Source organism: Acanthopagrus latus, chromosome 24 (assembly GCF_904848185.1).
Source record: "Acanthopagrus latus isolate v.2019 chromosome 24, fAcaLat1.1, whole genome shotgun sequence".
Taxonomy (NCBI): Eukaryota; Metazoa; Chordata; class Actinopteri; order Spariformes; family Sparidae; genus Acanthopagrus; species Acanthopagrus latus.
The window spans coordinates 15,967,064-15,982,146 of record NC_051062.1 but is presented as its reverse complement, the minus strand read 5'-3'; the positions used below and the strand labels follow the sequence as shown (position 1 = coordinate 15,982,146).

Sequence of the window (15,083 nt, the reverse complement as noted above, 5' to 3'; positions counted from 1 at the left end):
TAATCTCTCAATGCTACAAAGAACAAACACAACCAGAGAACCTCTTCTGTTGTACATTTGACCAATACGATTCAATCCATTCCATGATAAATCTGGTCGAACAACTCTGAGCTTGTCATGAGGCTGTCCAGCCCCAAACCCACTGAACAACTGCTTTAACAACAAAACACCTTTATCACCCTAACTTTTACTCTGTATCTGACACAGGCAGGAAACCATCAGGAAACAGGCTACTCAGAATTGTTTTTATTTTTAGTTATGAAATACAAATGTTGATATGAAACACTTATTAATAATATTATTGATCCAGTTCAATAACTGTATTGGACAGTTTGTGACAGTGAGGCGATCTGTGCTGTGTTGGCTGTTTGAGTCTCCTGAAGATCATCCAGAGAACGAGTTTGAAGCACAACCTTTGACACCAAGCCCAGTCACCTGTAGATATACACACACACACACACACACACACACACACACACACACACACACACACACACACACACGGTATCAGCAGGTGTGTGACACTGAACACAGTCGAGTCAGTAAATGAAGTGTGGACAGGTAAGTCTGACCCTGAAGATGTCTCCGGCCAGAGGCTGCAGTCTCCTTTCTGATTGGCTGAGGCCTAGACTGGCTGAGGTCACATAGAGGTCAGAGTAATCCGGACCGCCGAAACAACACGAGGTCGTCTTCATCACCGGCAGAGGGACCGTCTGCAGCCGCACACCTGAGAGAACACAACAGGCGCTATTCATCTTTATCACCACGTCTTCATCATCACCATCATCTTCATCATCATTATTATAACCAGGACAACTAACCAGTAGCAGGGTCGATGTTGATGACTCGTCCTCCATTGAAACACGCCACCCAGAGATGACCTTTAACATCAAGTGTCATTCCGTCTGGAAGCCCCTCCCCTTCCTCCATATGGTACACAACACGACGGTTGCCTGGGCAACACACACACAGGTGGATTACTGTACAGGACTTGTATATGTATCTGTGTACTGCAGTAGAAATACACAGTTTCACATATATACTGCAGTGTAAGTACAGTTACCGATCTGTCCTGTGTGTGAGTCATAGTCGAAGGCGTCAACAGTCAGAGACAAACTGTCAATGTAGTAAAATGTCCTCTGATCCAGAGACCAGTCCATCCCGTTAGATATGTCCACCTGAGAGTGAGACAGGTACAGACCGGTACAGACCGGTTCAGAGCAGTATGGACAGGTACAGGGAGGTACAGACAGTCCGATACAGATAGACAGGTGATTTTACCTTGTCCAGGTGTTTAGTCACGGTGAGGTCGGAGGTCACAGAGAACAGAGATCCTTGTTGTCTCTGAACCTCAGCAGGTCTCACCTCCATTGTACCTGGGACACCACAAACTGTGACCATGGCAACACTACCTCAGATAGAAAGCAGGCAGACAGGTGTCCATACTGACCTGCCAGCAGGCGACCAAAAGGATCGACCTTCCCGTCATTCAGGCGGTTGGTAGGTTTGTCCTCATCAACTTCCGCCAATGAAGACATCGTCTGAGTCGACCAATCAACAGCCACAATGCTTCTACCTACACCTGCAACATAACCACCTGACCTGCGAGGAACTGCAAAGCCCACTGTGTCACCTGGGGGACAGGTAGGCAGACAGGTGAGACATGCAGATAGAATTAACACATAACTCAGATGTGTCCTATATGCTGAGTAGTCAACCTGTCTCCACAGACTGGATCTGATTGGTGTTTGGACTCCACCGGTGGATTTTCTGCCCCACGATGTCGACAAACAGCAGTGTCTGCGCTGACTCCTCCCACACTGGCCCTTCACCAATTAGAGCACTTGCCCTCAGCACACTCTCTACCTTCACTGATGACATCATCTGTCTGTAATCACCTAGCAGAAATCCAATTAGTCATTCTGTAGAAATAACACGAACAGTAACGGTAACGGTGCTAATGCTGTAGCCTCACATGTCACATGTAACAGTGCTACTGCTGTAGCCTCACATGTCACATGTAACAGTGCTACTGCTGTAGCCTCACATGTCACATGTAACAGTGCTAATGCTGTAGCCTCACGTGTAACAGTAACAGTGCTACGTGTTGTAACCGCACATGTATGCTCTGGATGACGTGGCAGTATTTTGACAGCTTGCACACTTTGAACTCAACCAGGTCAGTTTATCTCTCGCTCAATACTTTATGCTGAGTCGGCACATTTCTGTTGCCAGACTCCTTTTAAAATCTGTCACTTTTTGTTGCCTTGCTTATTGACATGTCACAAACCTACTGGAGTCTAACTACAGAACTTGTATTAATGTTAATGCTTTGTTACTTTAATCGGCTTGTTAATAAATTACATGACGAAACTCCTTCACGTGATGTAGCTCCTGTGTCTGACGCTGCGGACAGGAGCAGTAAATGTTTGTACCTCGGCGGTTTGTTGCCGATCTTAAGTCATTTAGAAAATGATATCACTTCCTCGACATTTTTATTTCTGTGACAGTGACTGATGTTTGAAGGAAGTCTGGCTTCTGTCCGTCTCTCAGCAGACTCTCAAGTGAAACCTGAGCATGTTTAAAACCTACCTGCCGCCCGCAGCTCCGACGTCTTCTGCTCAACTTGTGAACTTTTAAACGGATCGACTTCCTCCTGATGTTTTGCTCCAGCTGAGAATCTCAAAGCTCCGCCCCCTCAAAGCTCCTCCCCCCAGCAGAGGATGTCATTGATGGTCAATAAGAAATATGAATTAGGTGATTAAACTGATCAGAAAGACTTTTTTTTTTTTTTTTTTACATTTTTTATCATGAAAAGTTAAACATGTTTTAATGATTTTAAACATTTTGTCCTTCAGTCACAAGTCGAAAAGTTTCACATCAAGAAGATCCATTTTAATAAAAATTAAATTAACATAATCTAAATAAAAACAAATTGTTTGTGACAACTGATTGATTTAAATGATTATCTGATTTCATTACATTTGAATGAACTTTAGAAAAGCTCTTTGGGTATTTAAATGTTGCATACTTTAATCACACCTGATGATTACAGTATTGATTAATATACTGATCCTAAAAGAGGCCTGACAGACTGTTTCTAGAAACACATGAAAAAAGTTGACTGATTTCATGTCACCAGAATCATTAAATAACTAAATAAATAACTCTAAATAACTTTAGAGAGTGAAATAAGTTAAACCATAAGAATTCAGAGCTCTGGTTTCACTGTCAACATGTCATGTTCATTTTAAAGTGAAGTTGCATAGAGAAGACAGGAAATGAGGGAGCCTGTGTTGTTATAGCTACAGCTCATGAACATCACAGCCACATGAGGGCAACATGGAGTTCAGTCACTGAAGGACCACACAGCTTTTATTAACAGAAACACAGAAGAAGAAAACATCAGCTGAGTAATCAATAATCACATCATTAATGACCACAGATAAAACCCATGATCAGCTCAGTTAGATCTGATATCAAAGCACATGAAGAACAAACAATTCAGCCTATGGTTGCTATGGTAATACCAGCTCTGAAGATCAATCAGTATCACATCAGTACATACACTCTGAATGGAGGATCACTTTTTGGCAGCGTAGGCTCTGCCGTCTCTGTTCATGAGCTCTGAATGGAAGATCACTTTTTGGCAGCGGAGGCTCTGCTGTCTCTGTATATGAACTCTGAATGAAGAATCACTTTTTGGCAGTTAATGCTCTGGCTCGGTTCAACCTGTCAATCAACAGGCGATCAGAGGCGGAGCATCTGGAGAGGACCACCCCAATCTCTGATTCGTTCTTGCGTTCGATGGCAGCATCTGCCGCCCCCTCAAGGTCACTGATGAGAAGAGAAGAAGAAGACCAGGCACATGAGTGGTTAGGCGTCACCTGTCTGATGACATCACAGGTATTGTGTGTCTTACCTGACGGCCAGGTGAGCTTTGACCTTCTGCTCAGGTGTTACCTTGGAAACATACTTCTTGGCTTCGTACTTGTTGTGACTCTTCATGCAAACTTCAACAAATGCCTGAAGAAGAGACATCGCTAAGAATCATGGGTAATTTCTTTAATCCTTACTTACAATGACAGGTTGGTAAGGGGGCGGGACTTCTTCTTACCAGGTAGCCAATAGGAGATTTTTTACTCTTTGCAAACTTTTCCAACTCCTCCCACTCCTCTTTCTCTGCCAGAGACTTCAGCTTCAACCACCAGTACCTGCACAGGTGAGACAGGCATACACACAGGTGATACAGGCATACACACAGGTGAGATAGAGACACACAAGTGAGAAAGGTAGACAGGTCTCATGTTTCCTGAAGACTCAGTTTGTGAACATTTCTTGAAGGATAAATTAAAGGCCAGGTGACCAAAGAGCTTTTAGAAAACCTTTTGAAATCATATGTTCAGCCAAGCAGCGCAGAGAGATGTCTCACCTTTTATCAGGAACTCTGAAGTCTCTGTAAAGTTGTTCTGCTTGTTTGTGGAGTCCCAACGCCAGCAGAGCCTCAATTGTAGCCTGCAGACAGGAAGTGACATCACAACCTGAAACAACACCTCTTTTTAAGTTAGTAAAAGTACTCGATTACAGTGGAAGTTACTTCAATGAATTGGAGTCCCAGCAGCCTCACCCCTTCATGTACCTGCAGAGTTCAAGTAGCCCCATCCCTTCATGTACCTGCAGAGTTCAAGTAGCCCCACCCCTTCATGTACCTGCAGAGACAGTCCCAGCAGCCCCGCCCCTTCATGTACCTGCAGAGATAGTCCCAGTAACCCCGCCCCCTTCTCATCATCCAGTTTTCGTTGGAATCGTAGAAGACGCATCTCATCCTCTGTGGCCTGAAAACAAAATATTTAAATAAACATGATGACATATTCCACCAGGTGAGACTACAACACCATGTAGTGGACCTGAACACCTGTTTTACAAACATCTAGTGTAATGTATACATATATATACTGTTCACTCAGTACAGTACATACAGTATTGCATATATGTACATTAAATGTAGGTAAATATGTGTAAGATCATTGAATAATGGGGAGTGATGGTGTGACTGAGACTTTTACCTTTGCAGCAAACTCATTCTTCGCCTTGTTGTATTCATCAACAGCACTCTGCAGGAGAGACAGACGGCTTTCTAACCTCTGCCGAGAGAGACAGTCAGAGAGAGAGAGAGAGAGAGAGAGAGACAGACAGACAGACAGACAGACAGACAATCAGAGAGAGAGACATATAAACAAAGGTTTTGTGTCTGAAAAAAATCATGCTCAGTTTTGATGTGCTGATTATTGAACTCCGTTGGTTACCTTTTCTCTGTAACTGGCAGTAACGTAGTAGTTGGCGAGCTCCTGGTGATCATCGTCCTGGTTATAGAGATCTTTCAGTGTGTCCTGTTCCTGCAGTTTACAGAACTGACACAAACACAATGATCAGATTACACCAAATAGAGCATGTACCTCCACAGAGGCCCTACGTAAGGGTTAACCCCTAACCCCCAACTTAAATCCAATATCCCCTCCAGATCCTTCCAGATCCATGCATTATTCACAGAGAAGTTAACCAAAATGGAGAAAAGCAGGATCTAGTCTGGGCGGAGACCCATCCAGCATCCAAGTGTGGTGGAAATCTGCTCAGTTTTTGTGTGTAATCCTGCCAACCAACAAACCAACATCAGTGAAAACATAACCTTGTCACTGGCAGCCTTCGACCAGATTACCTGTCTGTACAGGCTAAGTGCAACCGGTTGGTTCCTCAGCGTCATGAAGAAATCTCCTCGGTTCATCTCATTCTTCAGGTAAGTCACCACAGTGTAAACTGAAACACAGAAAACCATCAGTTTGACATCAGCCTGTTAGACAGGTGGTGGGCAGGGCTAGCAGACTCACCCAGGTCAGTGTCTCCACTCTCCACAGCTTTACTGAGAGCCAACTGGCTCCTCTTCATCTTCAGGAGCAGAGGAACCTGTTCTCCAGACCGAGCCTCGAAATCCAACAGCTAACACAGAAACATTACAAACAAGAGAAAACATTCATAGCTTTGTCCACACATCAGAAAACCACGTACACATGTACGTTACATATACACACACGCTATATAGCAATGTTACATAGGGAACGACAGACACGTGGACATACCTTAATGGCGAGCTCAGTACGCCCACACTCATAAGCTTTAGCTGCAATGTGTGAGTAAGAAACACCAGGTGAGTCTCCCACCTTCACACACACAGCTCGGGCTATAGCCTCATCTGATAGGTCCTTCTGCTGCACCTGGACACACCCACAAACACATCAAACTGAGCTGTGCAGGTAAATCAGGCTGAGACAGGTTGGTTAGGTGGGTCAGGTGAGACAGGTTACCTTGCATGATGCCCAGTGTTTGAGGACTCTGCTGACTCCCTGATAATCTGGAATCTTCAGGTAACGACAGATTTCTATCGCTAATGGATAAAACTGTCGATACACCAACCTGAGAGACCAACAGGTACAGAGAGGCAGACAGGTGAGAGGGGAAGACAGGTACAGACACATAGGTTGGATGAGGTGACTCACCTGTCGATCAGCACCTGCAGAGTCATCTGTTTAAATCTGAGGTCAGGTGTCAAGGAGTTTGTCACCATGGTAACAGATTGTACTAAATATGTCTGGGACTGATCTAATATCCAGTCAGTCGGTAGTCAAACATCAGATGATGACATAATAGTCTCTGTTCATTAACCATCATCACTACAGACCAGTGTAGAGTGTACATTTCCCATGATGCAGCTGTGTGGGAGGATACTGTGTGTGTGTGAGCGGCAGCCCTACGCTGCTCTCTCTGACGGCATTCAGCACTCGTAGTTCTCTGCAGGTCATCACAAACAGGTCGGGACTGAAGTCTGTCAGGAAGCATTTCCCGAACGAGGCCGCCTGGTGGACGAAACACAATGTTACCCCACATAATACACAGAACAGACTTTTACAGAACCAACTGTGTGTTCTCACCCTCAGCAGGGACTTCTGGGTGTTGGTGTCATATTCGTGTCCAGCCGCCTCGACACACTGTCTAACCGCCTCTCCCAGCATGCTTTGCTCCTTGATCTCCCTCAGGTACTCATCGGCCTTCTGACTGGACTTCTACATTAACACAAGGACGGGAATCAGCCAATTAGAGAGCAAACAGACAGAGGGGTGATTAGTCAGACCGACAGGATTTAGGAGGGATGACAGGTGTTGGGACAGAAGGGTTCCTACCTCATACTCCCTGTGGGCCTCAAGCAGCAGAGCTCCGGGAGCCATGGAAGCGATCTTGAAGATGTCCTGACAGACCAGAGGAACCTCCTGAAGCAGCTCCTGATTGGTCGAGCTGATGATTCGAACTCCATCCAGCTCTCCAACCAGAACACAGTGATCCTCTATTGGGAACCTGATGTCAGGGGTCAAGGGCCAAACAGGGGTAGAACTTTACCTGATAAGAGAATTGATCAAAAGGAGACGACACCTGAAACAAGTTCTTCAACCTAATTCTAGCTCAACCTGTTCTGGAACAATCAATACAAGTTTCAGCAGCACCTATATGAGCATCAGGATATTCCTAAACAGCTCCTGGAGAACCCTAACAAGCTTCAGGAGAACTTTAACGATGCCAGAGAGCACCAGTAACAACACACCAGTCTGAAGTGGTTTAAAGGATACTGGATGGTGTCGTTACAGACTCCGGCCACCATGAGCAGTCTGTCCCACATCAACACCACAGATGGTTGCTGACTCTTCGGTCTTCGACACCTGAACAGGTAAAGAGGGTCAGACAGGGTAATGAACAGAGAAAGACAAATAGAGAGACATAAAGGTAGACAGGTCTCTAAAGGTCTGTACGGAGAGAGACAGGTCAACAGAAAATAGATAGACAGGCAGGCAGGTAGATGGGTAAATTTCAGACAAAGAGAGACAGACAGGTAGACAGGTGCACATACCAGACCATCTGCTTGGGAGGCATCGACTTTTTAGTGTCGACTTCGCTCAGTTTGTCCTGCAGAAAGAGAATCACCTGTCAATCATCCAGAGATCCCACCCCCTCAGATTAGATCTAACAGCTAATTGGACAGAGGAGCAGCTCACCTGCAGTTGGGAGGAGCCTGTCCACAGGTATCCAGTGTCAGTGAAAAGAGCCAGGTACTTATAGCTGAAAGACACCGACATGTGGACAATACTGCCAGCCTGAGGACTGAAACCAGGAGGACACTGGAGACAGACAGGCACTGTTAGAAACCTGTCTGAATACCTCTCTCTCTGTGTCTACCTGTCTGTCTCTTTAACTGTCTCACCACAGCAGTGCAGGACGTGTTGTCCAGGATGAAGAGTTCAGGTCCATTGGACAGGAGGACTTTAGTCTGTCTGTCCTGAGTGAGGACGACCCAACAGGTAGGCTTCCCCTGCAAACCTGAGGACAGACAGACAGGTGAGACAGACAGACAGACAAGTTGGACACTTTAAATCATATGCTGGACATGGAGGGGAGACAGTTGTTACCTGGGACTTCAGGTAATCTCCGCAGCTTCAGGTCATCGATGTTTGTTGCCAAGGTGAATCGGGAGGAGCCAGTTACTATGGCGACGCCTGTTCCATAAGGAGAGTGGAACACTTTGGCTTCCAACACCTGACTCTGAACCACTTCCTGTAACAAACAACAACAACAACACCTCCTAACTCTGGACCACTTCCTGTAACAAACAACAACACCCCATGACTCTGGACCTTTTCCTGTAACAACAACAACAACAACAACAACAACAAAAACACCTCCTGACTATGGACCACTTCCTGCAACAACAACAACAACAACAATCATCACTTATCAGACTAATTAACAGACTGACCTGTCCCATACTAAAGTGTCTCTTGAAGGATCCAAACAGATCATAGATCAGAACCGAGCCGTCCTCCTGAATACACAACAGCTCATCACTGACTGTCCAACCCAACTGGACCACAGGACCACTCTTCCACTGATGGATAGACAGGTAGAGGGAGAGGCAGACTGTTAGAGACGGTCCAGTATAATTACACATGACATGAAGTAGAAGTACACATTATATATATATATATATATATATATATATATATATATATATATATATATATATATATATATATATATATATATATATATATATATACACATATATATACATATATACATATATATACATATATACACATATACATATATATACATATATACACATATATATACATATATATACATATATACACATATACATATATATATATACACACATATATATACATATATATATATATACACACATATATATATACATATATATATATACACACACATATATATACATATATATATACACACATATATATATACATATATATATATACACACACATATATATACATATATATATACACACATATATATACATATATATATACACACATATACACACATATATATATATATATATATATACATATACATATATATATATATATATACACACACACACGCACACACATACAGTAGAACTGCTTAATGATAATAACAGCAATCATCTGATTGGTTCATAACAAGGTGAATATTTACTGGGAAGCTGGTTATGGAGACTCCAGATGCAGAATAAATCTCCAACTGGGGACGAGAACTGGGAGAACGTCTGTGAGGTTCTCTGAGGAGAGCTGACAGACAGACGGGTGGACAGAGAGACAGAGAGTTTGAAGTGTTTAGGTATCAAAGTCTGTGTTAAATATGAAAACACTGCAAATTGTAAAACTGATTAAAATGCAAATGGAGTCTGGCTTTGAGAGACAGTCTACAGTGTGTGTGTGTGTGTGTGTACCTATAGGTCCTCCATAAGGAGCTGCAGCCACCAAACAGTCTCTGAGTCCTTCCCTCAAGTTCCAACTCATCTCATACAGTTCTGTTTTCCTGCACACGCACACGCGCGCACGCACACACACACACACACACACAATGACAATGTCTGACATCAGTTACAGTTGGACTCTGGACAGACATTCACTCCGGAACCTGTTCATGTCTATAATAAGCAGATCCTGACATGTAAATGAGACATCTGTCTACCATACTGTCAACTTGTTTCATTTAATTTAACTTAAACATAAAAACACAAGCAATATAAAACAATTCCACAATCTTTCGGAAGAAAATCAAACAAAAATACAAAACAGAAAAAAGGATTCATTCAAAGTAAACATGGTAAAAAATAAATAATTTCCAATCACCCGGCAAAACCATGAAAAAAAGGAGTGCATTCTTACAGAGCAGTAAGAAATGAAATATATCAATATAATACATTGAATACACTATATACAGCCCTTTGGTCAGTGTGAACTGTTATAAATGTGCTTTTCTAAATAAATTTTACGACTTACTTACTATATCGCTATAAATCTTTCTAGCTATTTTGCTAGAATGTATTTTTTTAAGTGACTTAAAATAATTTAAATAATCTATAAATCAGATAAAGGATGGCTTACTCTCTCTCCATTTGCTACAGTGGATATGATACTTACACATGAGAATGATTATGTTAATAACATCAGAGGTAGATTAATCAAGACTGTCTATATAAAAAGGATAGAACATCATTAACCTGAAGGGATATCCAGTTTTTAATATCCAGGCAAAACCTTTTGGACGCAGGGCATGAAAACAACATATGATCTAAGGTTTCTTCTGTCATATTATTATTATTATTATTATCATTATTATTATAAAAGGTACAGGGGTCCACGACAAACCTTAACTTTCTTTAATGATATTCTGTGACGAGGTCGACCTCATGAATGATCTTTAAATGATTTGCTTTGACCTGAGGGGAAATAGGCCATTTAATTCACTGTGAATGTTTTCATATCAAGAACTTGTACATACAGCCCTCTCAATGAGGCTTCTATGTATATGCCTGTATATATGTATATGTTTATATGTATATGCATATATGTCTGTATATACGTATATGTGCTGTATGTATGTATATGGTCTCGATGTTGTTAGTGGAAACTATGGTTTATTAAACTGTGTTCTGCTGAGATCACGTCATTATGATTGATGATGTGTTATTAATTTATCTTACATACACATTTTAATAGTAAATTGCAGTGCGTTTTTGTCAGTAGCTTCCGGGTCAGGTGACCCGGTGGCTGACCGATCTCAGTCGGGTTCTCCCCTATTGAACATTGGTAACATACCTGCTAACACACATTGAAGCTACATTTGAAGTTAGCCTGAAGCTAACGTTAGCAGTGTTAAATGATCAGTGGGATGCTAGAGATGCTAACAGACAGCTAACACCCTGTAACGTTTGCTCTGTTTACACTGTTAAACACTCTCCAGATGGACAGAGATGTCGGTAGAGTTCATGCCAACAACTGCAGGGATATCTGCCGATGCTAGCTGCTGTCTGACCGATAAAATACAGATAAACTAACCGATAAAAGGCTTCTCCCAGCGGGTTCCAGTTGGCGGTGATGAACGCCATGTTGATTCAATGTTAGCTTTGCTTTAGCTTCGCTTTTCTTTCAGGGCTGCCTTCAGCTTCAGTTCAGTCAGCTGATCACTTCTCAACAACAACAGCAAAAGCAGCAGCAGCTTCTTCTTCTTCTTCTTCCTTTTCTTCTTCTGCTTCTTCTTCTTTCTCTTTTTCTTTGCGGTTTTACGGCAGCCGGCATCCAAAAGTTGCATTGCTGCCACCTATGGGACTAGCACCGTAGTGCTCTATATCCTGCTATATAGCCCAGTGTCTTTTAAGAATCTGAAAAACAGCTTTTCCCCTCCGACTTGACCCTACTTCCAAAATACTTTTCAGAGATACTTCTTTTAATCCAATTTCTCACAATTCTCTGAGAAGCTCTTGTCTTTGGTGGTCAAATTTTCCACAAGACATCAAAACATGTTGCACTGTCTCAGGTTCTTGTCAGGAACACAAGCCACTCTGGTGTTTTCCTAAAATAAACAACATGCTGTTCAGAAACGTTTGACCAATTAGCTTCTTCTTCTGCTGCTGCTGCTGCTGCTGCTGCTGCTTCTTCTTCTTCTTCTTCTTCTTCTTCTTCTTCTTCTTCTTCTTCTACGGTCCTCACAGCCACGGTCGCCACCTCGTGGCTGTTTATTGATGTATACTAGATGGAGCACATAAATACAATTTAAATTTAAAAACAACACAGAGCCGAGAGACACTGACATCATAGTTCAGATAAACTTCAGCATCATTAATGCAAAACAACCTTCTGAAATCTAGTGTATACACAGCAGGTTAGTCTGTTATCAAACTAGTTCACAGACTTGTTCACAGACTAGTTATCAGACTAGTTATTAGAGTGACATGTTCCTTATTGTACTGGTCAGTAATCTGTGGTAAAGATAAACCATAAAAGACGACCAGATGAGCGAGTCAGGAACAATGTGTTTTGTTATTAATATCTTTAGACTTCATGATGCTGTTGGTTCGGGTCTGTTTTGTTGAGTCCAAACATTAAAGTTTCGTCTTTCAGAACCTGGTTGAATCATTCTGATGTGTCTCTTGGCCAGAGGACAGAGTTTAAATGTGTTCTACTTTCTTCAGTCTGTTGTTCTCCTCATGTTCTCACAGACTTTCAGGGACATTCCTGACGTTCCCATATAAGACCAGGAAGCCCCCCACCCCCCCAGACTAATGACTGTATTGTTTGTATGAATCCATGATGTGAGCGTTCCTTCCTGTTTCCAGCTCATAACTCTCTGACCCACCGCAATACAGCTCTCCGTGTTCTGCTGCACACACTCAGCATGAAGAAGTGTTCCACATATATCAATATATGATATAAAACACAAACCCAAAGTCACATGATCCATCATCATCCTCAGCATCGCTCTCATCACTGAGCCTGTTTGGGTTCTATCATTAAAACATGGTGAACATTTTACTGGAACTCCAACATGTCTGATGAAAATAAAAAGAGAACCCATAGCTCCTCACAGATCCACAGCAGACCAGCAGAAAACCAATAACAGCCACCCTAGAGGTCCCCTAGTTCCTTTTGATTCTCATGAGGTTCCATGCTGGTTCCCCACAATTCCCCAATGGTAAGTTCCTTCAAGGTTCCTCTAGCACTCTTCTAAAGCTCCTCTGACATCACAGTCTCCTGCAAGTTCCCCTCAACAAGGTTCCCCAAATAAGGTTCTAAGGCATATAACGTTCACTGAGTTTCCACTGAAACATGTTCCGATGGTTCCACCTAATTGTCCTCCAGATTCCTCTGAGGCTCTAATAGGGTTCCTTTTCAGTTTCTTCTGAGCTCTTAAAAGAATTCACTAGTCACACTTGTTGCATTGTTCTCCTGAGGTTTGACTATCAATCAATCAATCAGACTTTATTCATAGAGCACCTTTCATACATTGTAATGTAGCACAAAGTGCTTTACAGAATTACAACAGCAACAATTACCCATTACACATACATACAAACACACACACACTTCCACACACACATATCCAGCTACTTAAACACAGTAAGTGAAATAAAAGAGTGAGAAATAACAAATAAATAGGACACTAACAACAGGTATTGCGGAACTGAGGAAACGCTTTCAATGATGTATTTTACTGAGGAGACTAGTGGCAGTAATATAAGATGAAAGAATAAAACACTAAAACTAAGACTGATAAAATACTAAAGGAGGTTAAAAGTCTAAAACTGCTATGAAATCTATGGTTCAGCTTGCATTCCCAAGGTTCCCTAGTTCCTCTCAAGAATAGAATAGAATAGAATAGAATAGAATAGAATGTACCTTTATTGTCACTATACACATGTACAGTGAAATTGTGAATGGCTTTCTCCTCAGGTGAGTAGAAACAAAAAGTGCAAAGGAAGAAAAGGAAAATATACTGAATAGAATACATAGTAGAAATATACACATATATACAGTAGCGAAAGCAAAGCAGTATAAACATGTAAGATGTAGCAGCTTTAACAGTGTCACTGTGCAGAACAGTGGTGCTGCAGGTTCTGTGGGTGGATGTTCATCATGGGGCTGATGGAGGTCGCAGCTCTGAGGTAGAAGCTGGTTCTCAGTCTGTTGGTGGATTTAATGTCCTGATCCGTTTGCCTGAAGGCAGCGGGACCAGTAGGGAGTGACCGGCTGTGTTCAGTCCTTACAGATGCTGTTGGCTTTCTGCAGCCTGGCAACATAAACAGTGTCCAGTGCAGGAAGCTCCGCCCCCATGATGCACCATGCTGCTTTAACCATGCGATGCTGGTCGTTGCATTCGGGAGCTGTGCAGCCGGTGCACCACACCGCTGGTCAGGACGCTCTCTATGGTTCTCTTATAAAGGTTGACCAACAGAATCTGAGGGAGCCGGGCCTGTTTCAGCTTCCTGAGGAAGAACAGTCTCTTAATAAGGTCCTCCCCACCCACCAACAAGGTTCCCTAAGATGCACCCCATCCTCTGAGTTCCTTCAGGTGACACTAACGTTCCCACAGTAGTGGTTCCTCTCTGGGTTCAGGTTGGTTTCTCTCATGTTTCAGAACAATTCATGTCTATAATTCATCAAAGTTCTCCAACAACACTTTCCTCAAACTACAACCAAACTTTCTACCAAACTCCTTATTAACAAACAAACAGTGATCAGAGAAAGAGAGGGCGAGAGACATCTCACAAAAAGAGGAACAGAGAGAGAGAGGGCGGGGGGGGGAAGAGAGGGCGATCAAGGTTTCCTTCCAGATGACTTCAGCTGACAAACATGAGAGAGAGAGAGAGAGACTGGCAGTGAACCTCTCTCTCTCCATACACACACACACACACACACACACACACACACACACACACACACACACACACACACACACACACACACACACACACACACACACACACACACAGTCTCCATGGTAACAGAGCCTGCCCTCTGGGTGTGGTAGAGAGACAGAGAGACAGAGAGACAGAGAGAGAGAGAGAGTTAACCCTTTCAGTGTCTCTGGAACATTTTTGTGTTTTTCTGTTTGTTTTTGTGCTTTTTGGATTTTTAAATGTCGTCAGACTTTATTTCTGTGAAATTTTTGTTTCATTCCAT

The 15,083-nt window shown here is 42.6% G+C and overlaps 2 protein-coding genes across 3 annotated transcripts; both read right to left on the bottom strand.

Annotated features, from left to right (window-relative positions):
- Positions 1–231: 231 nt before the first annotated feature.
- Positions 232–2,747, bottom strand: rgn (regucalcin). 2 transcript variants are annotated; one of them, XM_037090507.1, is made up of 8 exons: positions 2,593–2,747; positions 1,719–1,898; positions 1,451–1,633; positions 1,282–1,376; positions 1,064–1,178; positions 822–953; positions 573–727; positions 232–435 (listed from the first exon to the last, which is right to left on the bottom strand). In XM_037090507.1, exons 2-8 carry the CDS (start codon positions 1,882–1,884, stop codon positions 385–387), a joined length of 897 nt encoding a protein of 298 aa, XP_036946402.1. In that variant the 5' UTR covers positions 1,885–1,898; positions 2,593–2,747; the 3' UTR covers positions 232–384. The 2 variants fall into 2 exon arrangements, with proteins under 2 accessions (XP_036946402.1, XP_036946403.1); XM_037090508.1 differs by lacking the exon at positions 2,593–2,747 and having other exon boundaries at positions 1,719–2,575.
- A 547-nt stretch (positions 2,748–3,294) lies between these two features.
- Positions 3,295–11,986, bottom strand: vps16 (vacuolar protein sorting 16 homolog). Its single transcript, XM_037090504.1, has 24 exons — positions 11,463–11,986; positions 9,848–9,936; positions 9,595–9,686; positions 8,855–8,983; positions 8,508–8,652; positions 8,303–8,418; positions 8,097–8,219; positions 7,952–8,007; positions 7,674–7,763; positions 7,233–7,404; positions 6,984–7,115; positions 6,781–6,908; positions 6,552–6,587; positions 6,360–6,468; positions 6,135–6,269; positions 5,886–5,994; positions 5,717–5,814; positions 5,307–5,411; positions 5,067–5,144; positions 4,749–4,835; positions 4,433–4,515; positions 4,118–4,214; positions 3,923–4,026; positions 3,295–3,837 (listed from the first exon to the last, which is right to left on the bottom strand). The coding sequence occupies exons 1-24, from the start codon at positions 11,510–11,512 to the stop codon at positions 3,696–3,698; spliced, it is 2,505 nt and encodes an 834-aa protein (XP_036946399.1). The 5' UTR covers positions 11,513–11,986; the 3' UTR covers positions 3,295–3,695.
- Positions 11,987–15,083: the final 3,097 nt, after the last annotated feature.

Coding starts and splice junctions, on each gene's coding strand:
- vps16 (XM_037090504.1), bottom strand. CDS start 11,512: ATGGCGTTCATCACCGCCAACTGGAACCCGCTGGGAGAAGCCTTTTAT. Junction 7,405..7,673: donor GTCTGTAACGACACCATCCA/GTATCCTTTAAA, acceptor CCCTGACATCAG/GTTCCCAATAGAGGATCACT. Junction 3,838..3,922: donor AAAGCTCACCTGGCCGTCAG/GTAAGACACACA, acceptor TCTTCTCATCAG/TGACCTTGAGGGGGCGGCAG.
- rgn (XM_037090507.1), bottom strand. CDS start 1,884: ATGATGTCATCAGTGAAGGTAGAGAGTGTGCTGAGGGCAAGTGCTCTA. Junction 954..1,063: donor CTCACACACAGGACAGATCG/GTAACTGTACTT, acceptor TGTGTTGCCCAG/GCAACCGTCGTGTTGTGTAC. Junction 436..572: donor TGGCCGGAGACATCTTCAGG/GTCAGACTTACC, acceptor GTATATCTACAG/GTGACTGGGCTTGGTGTCAA.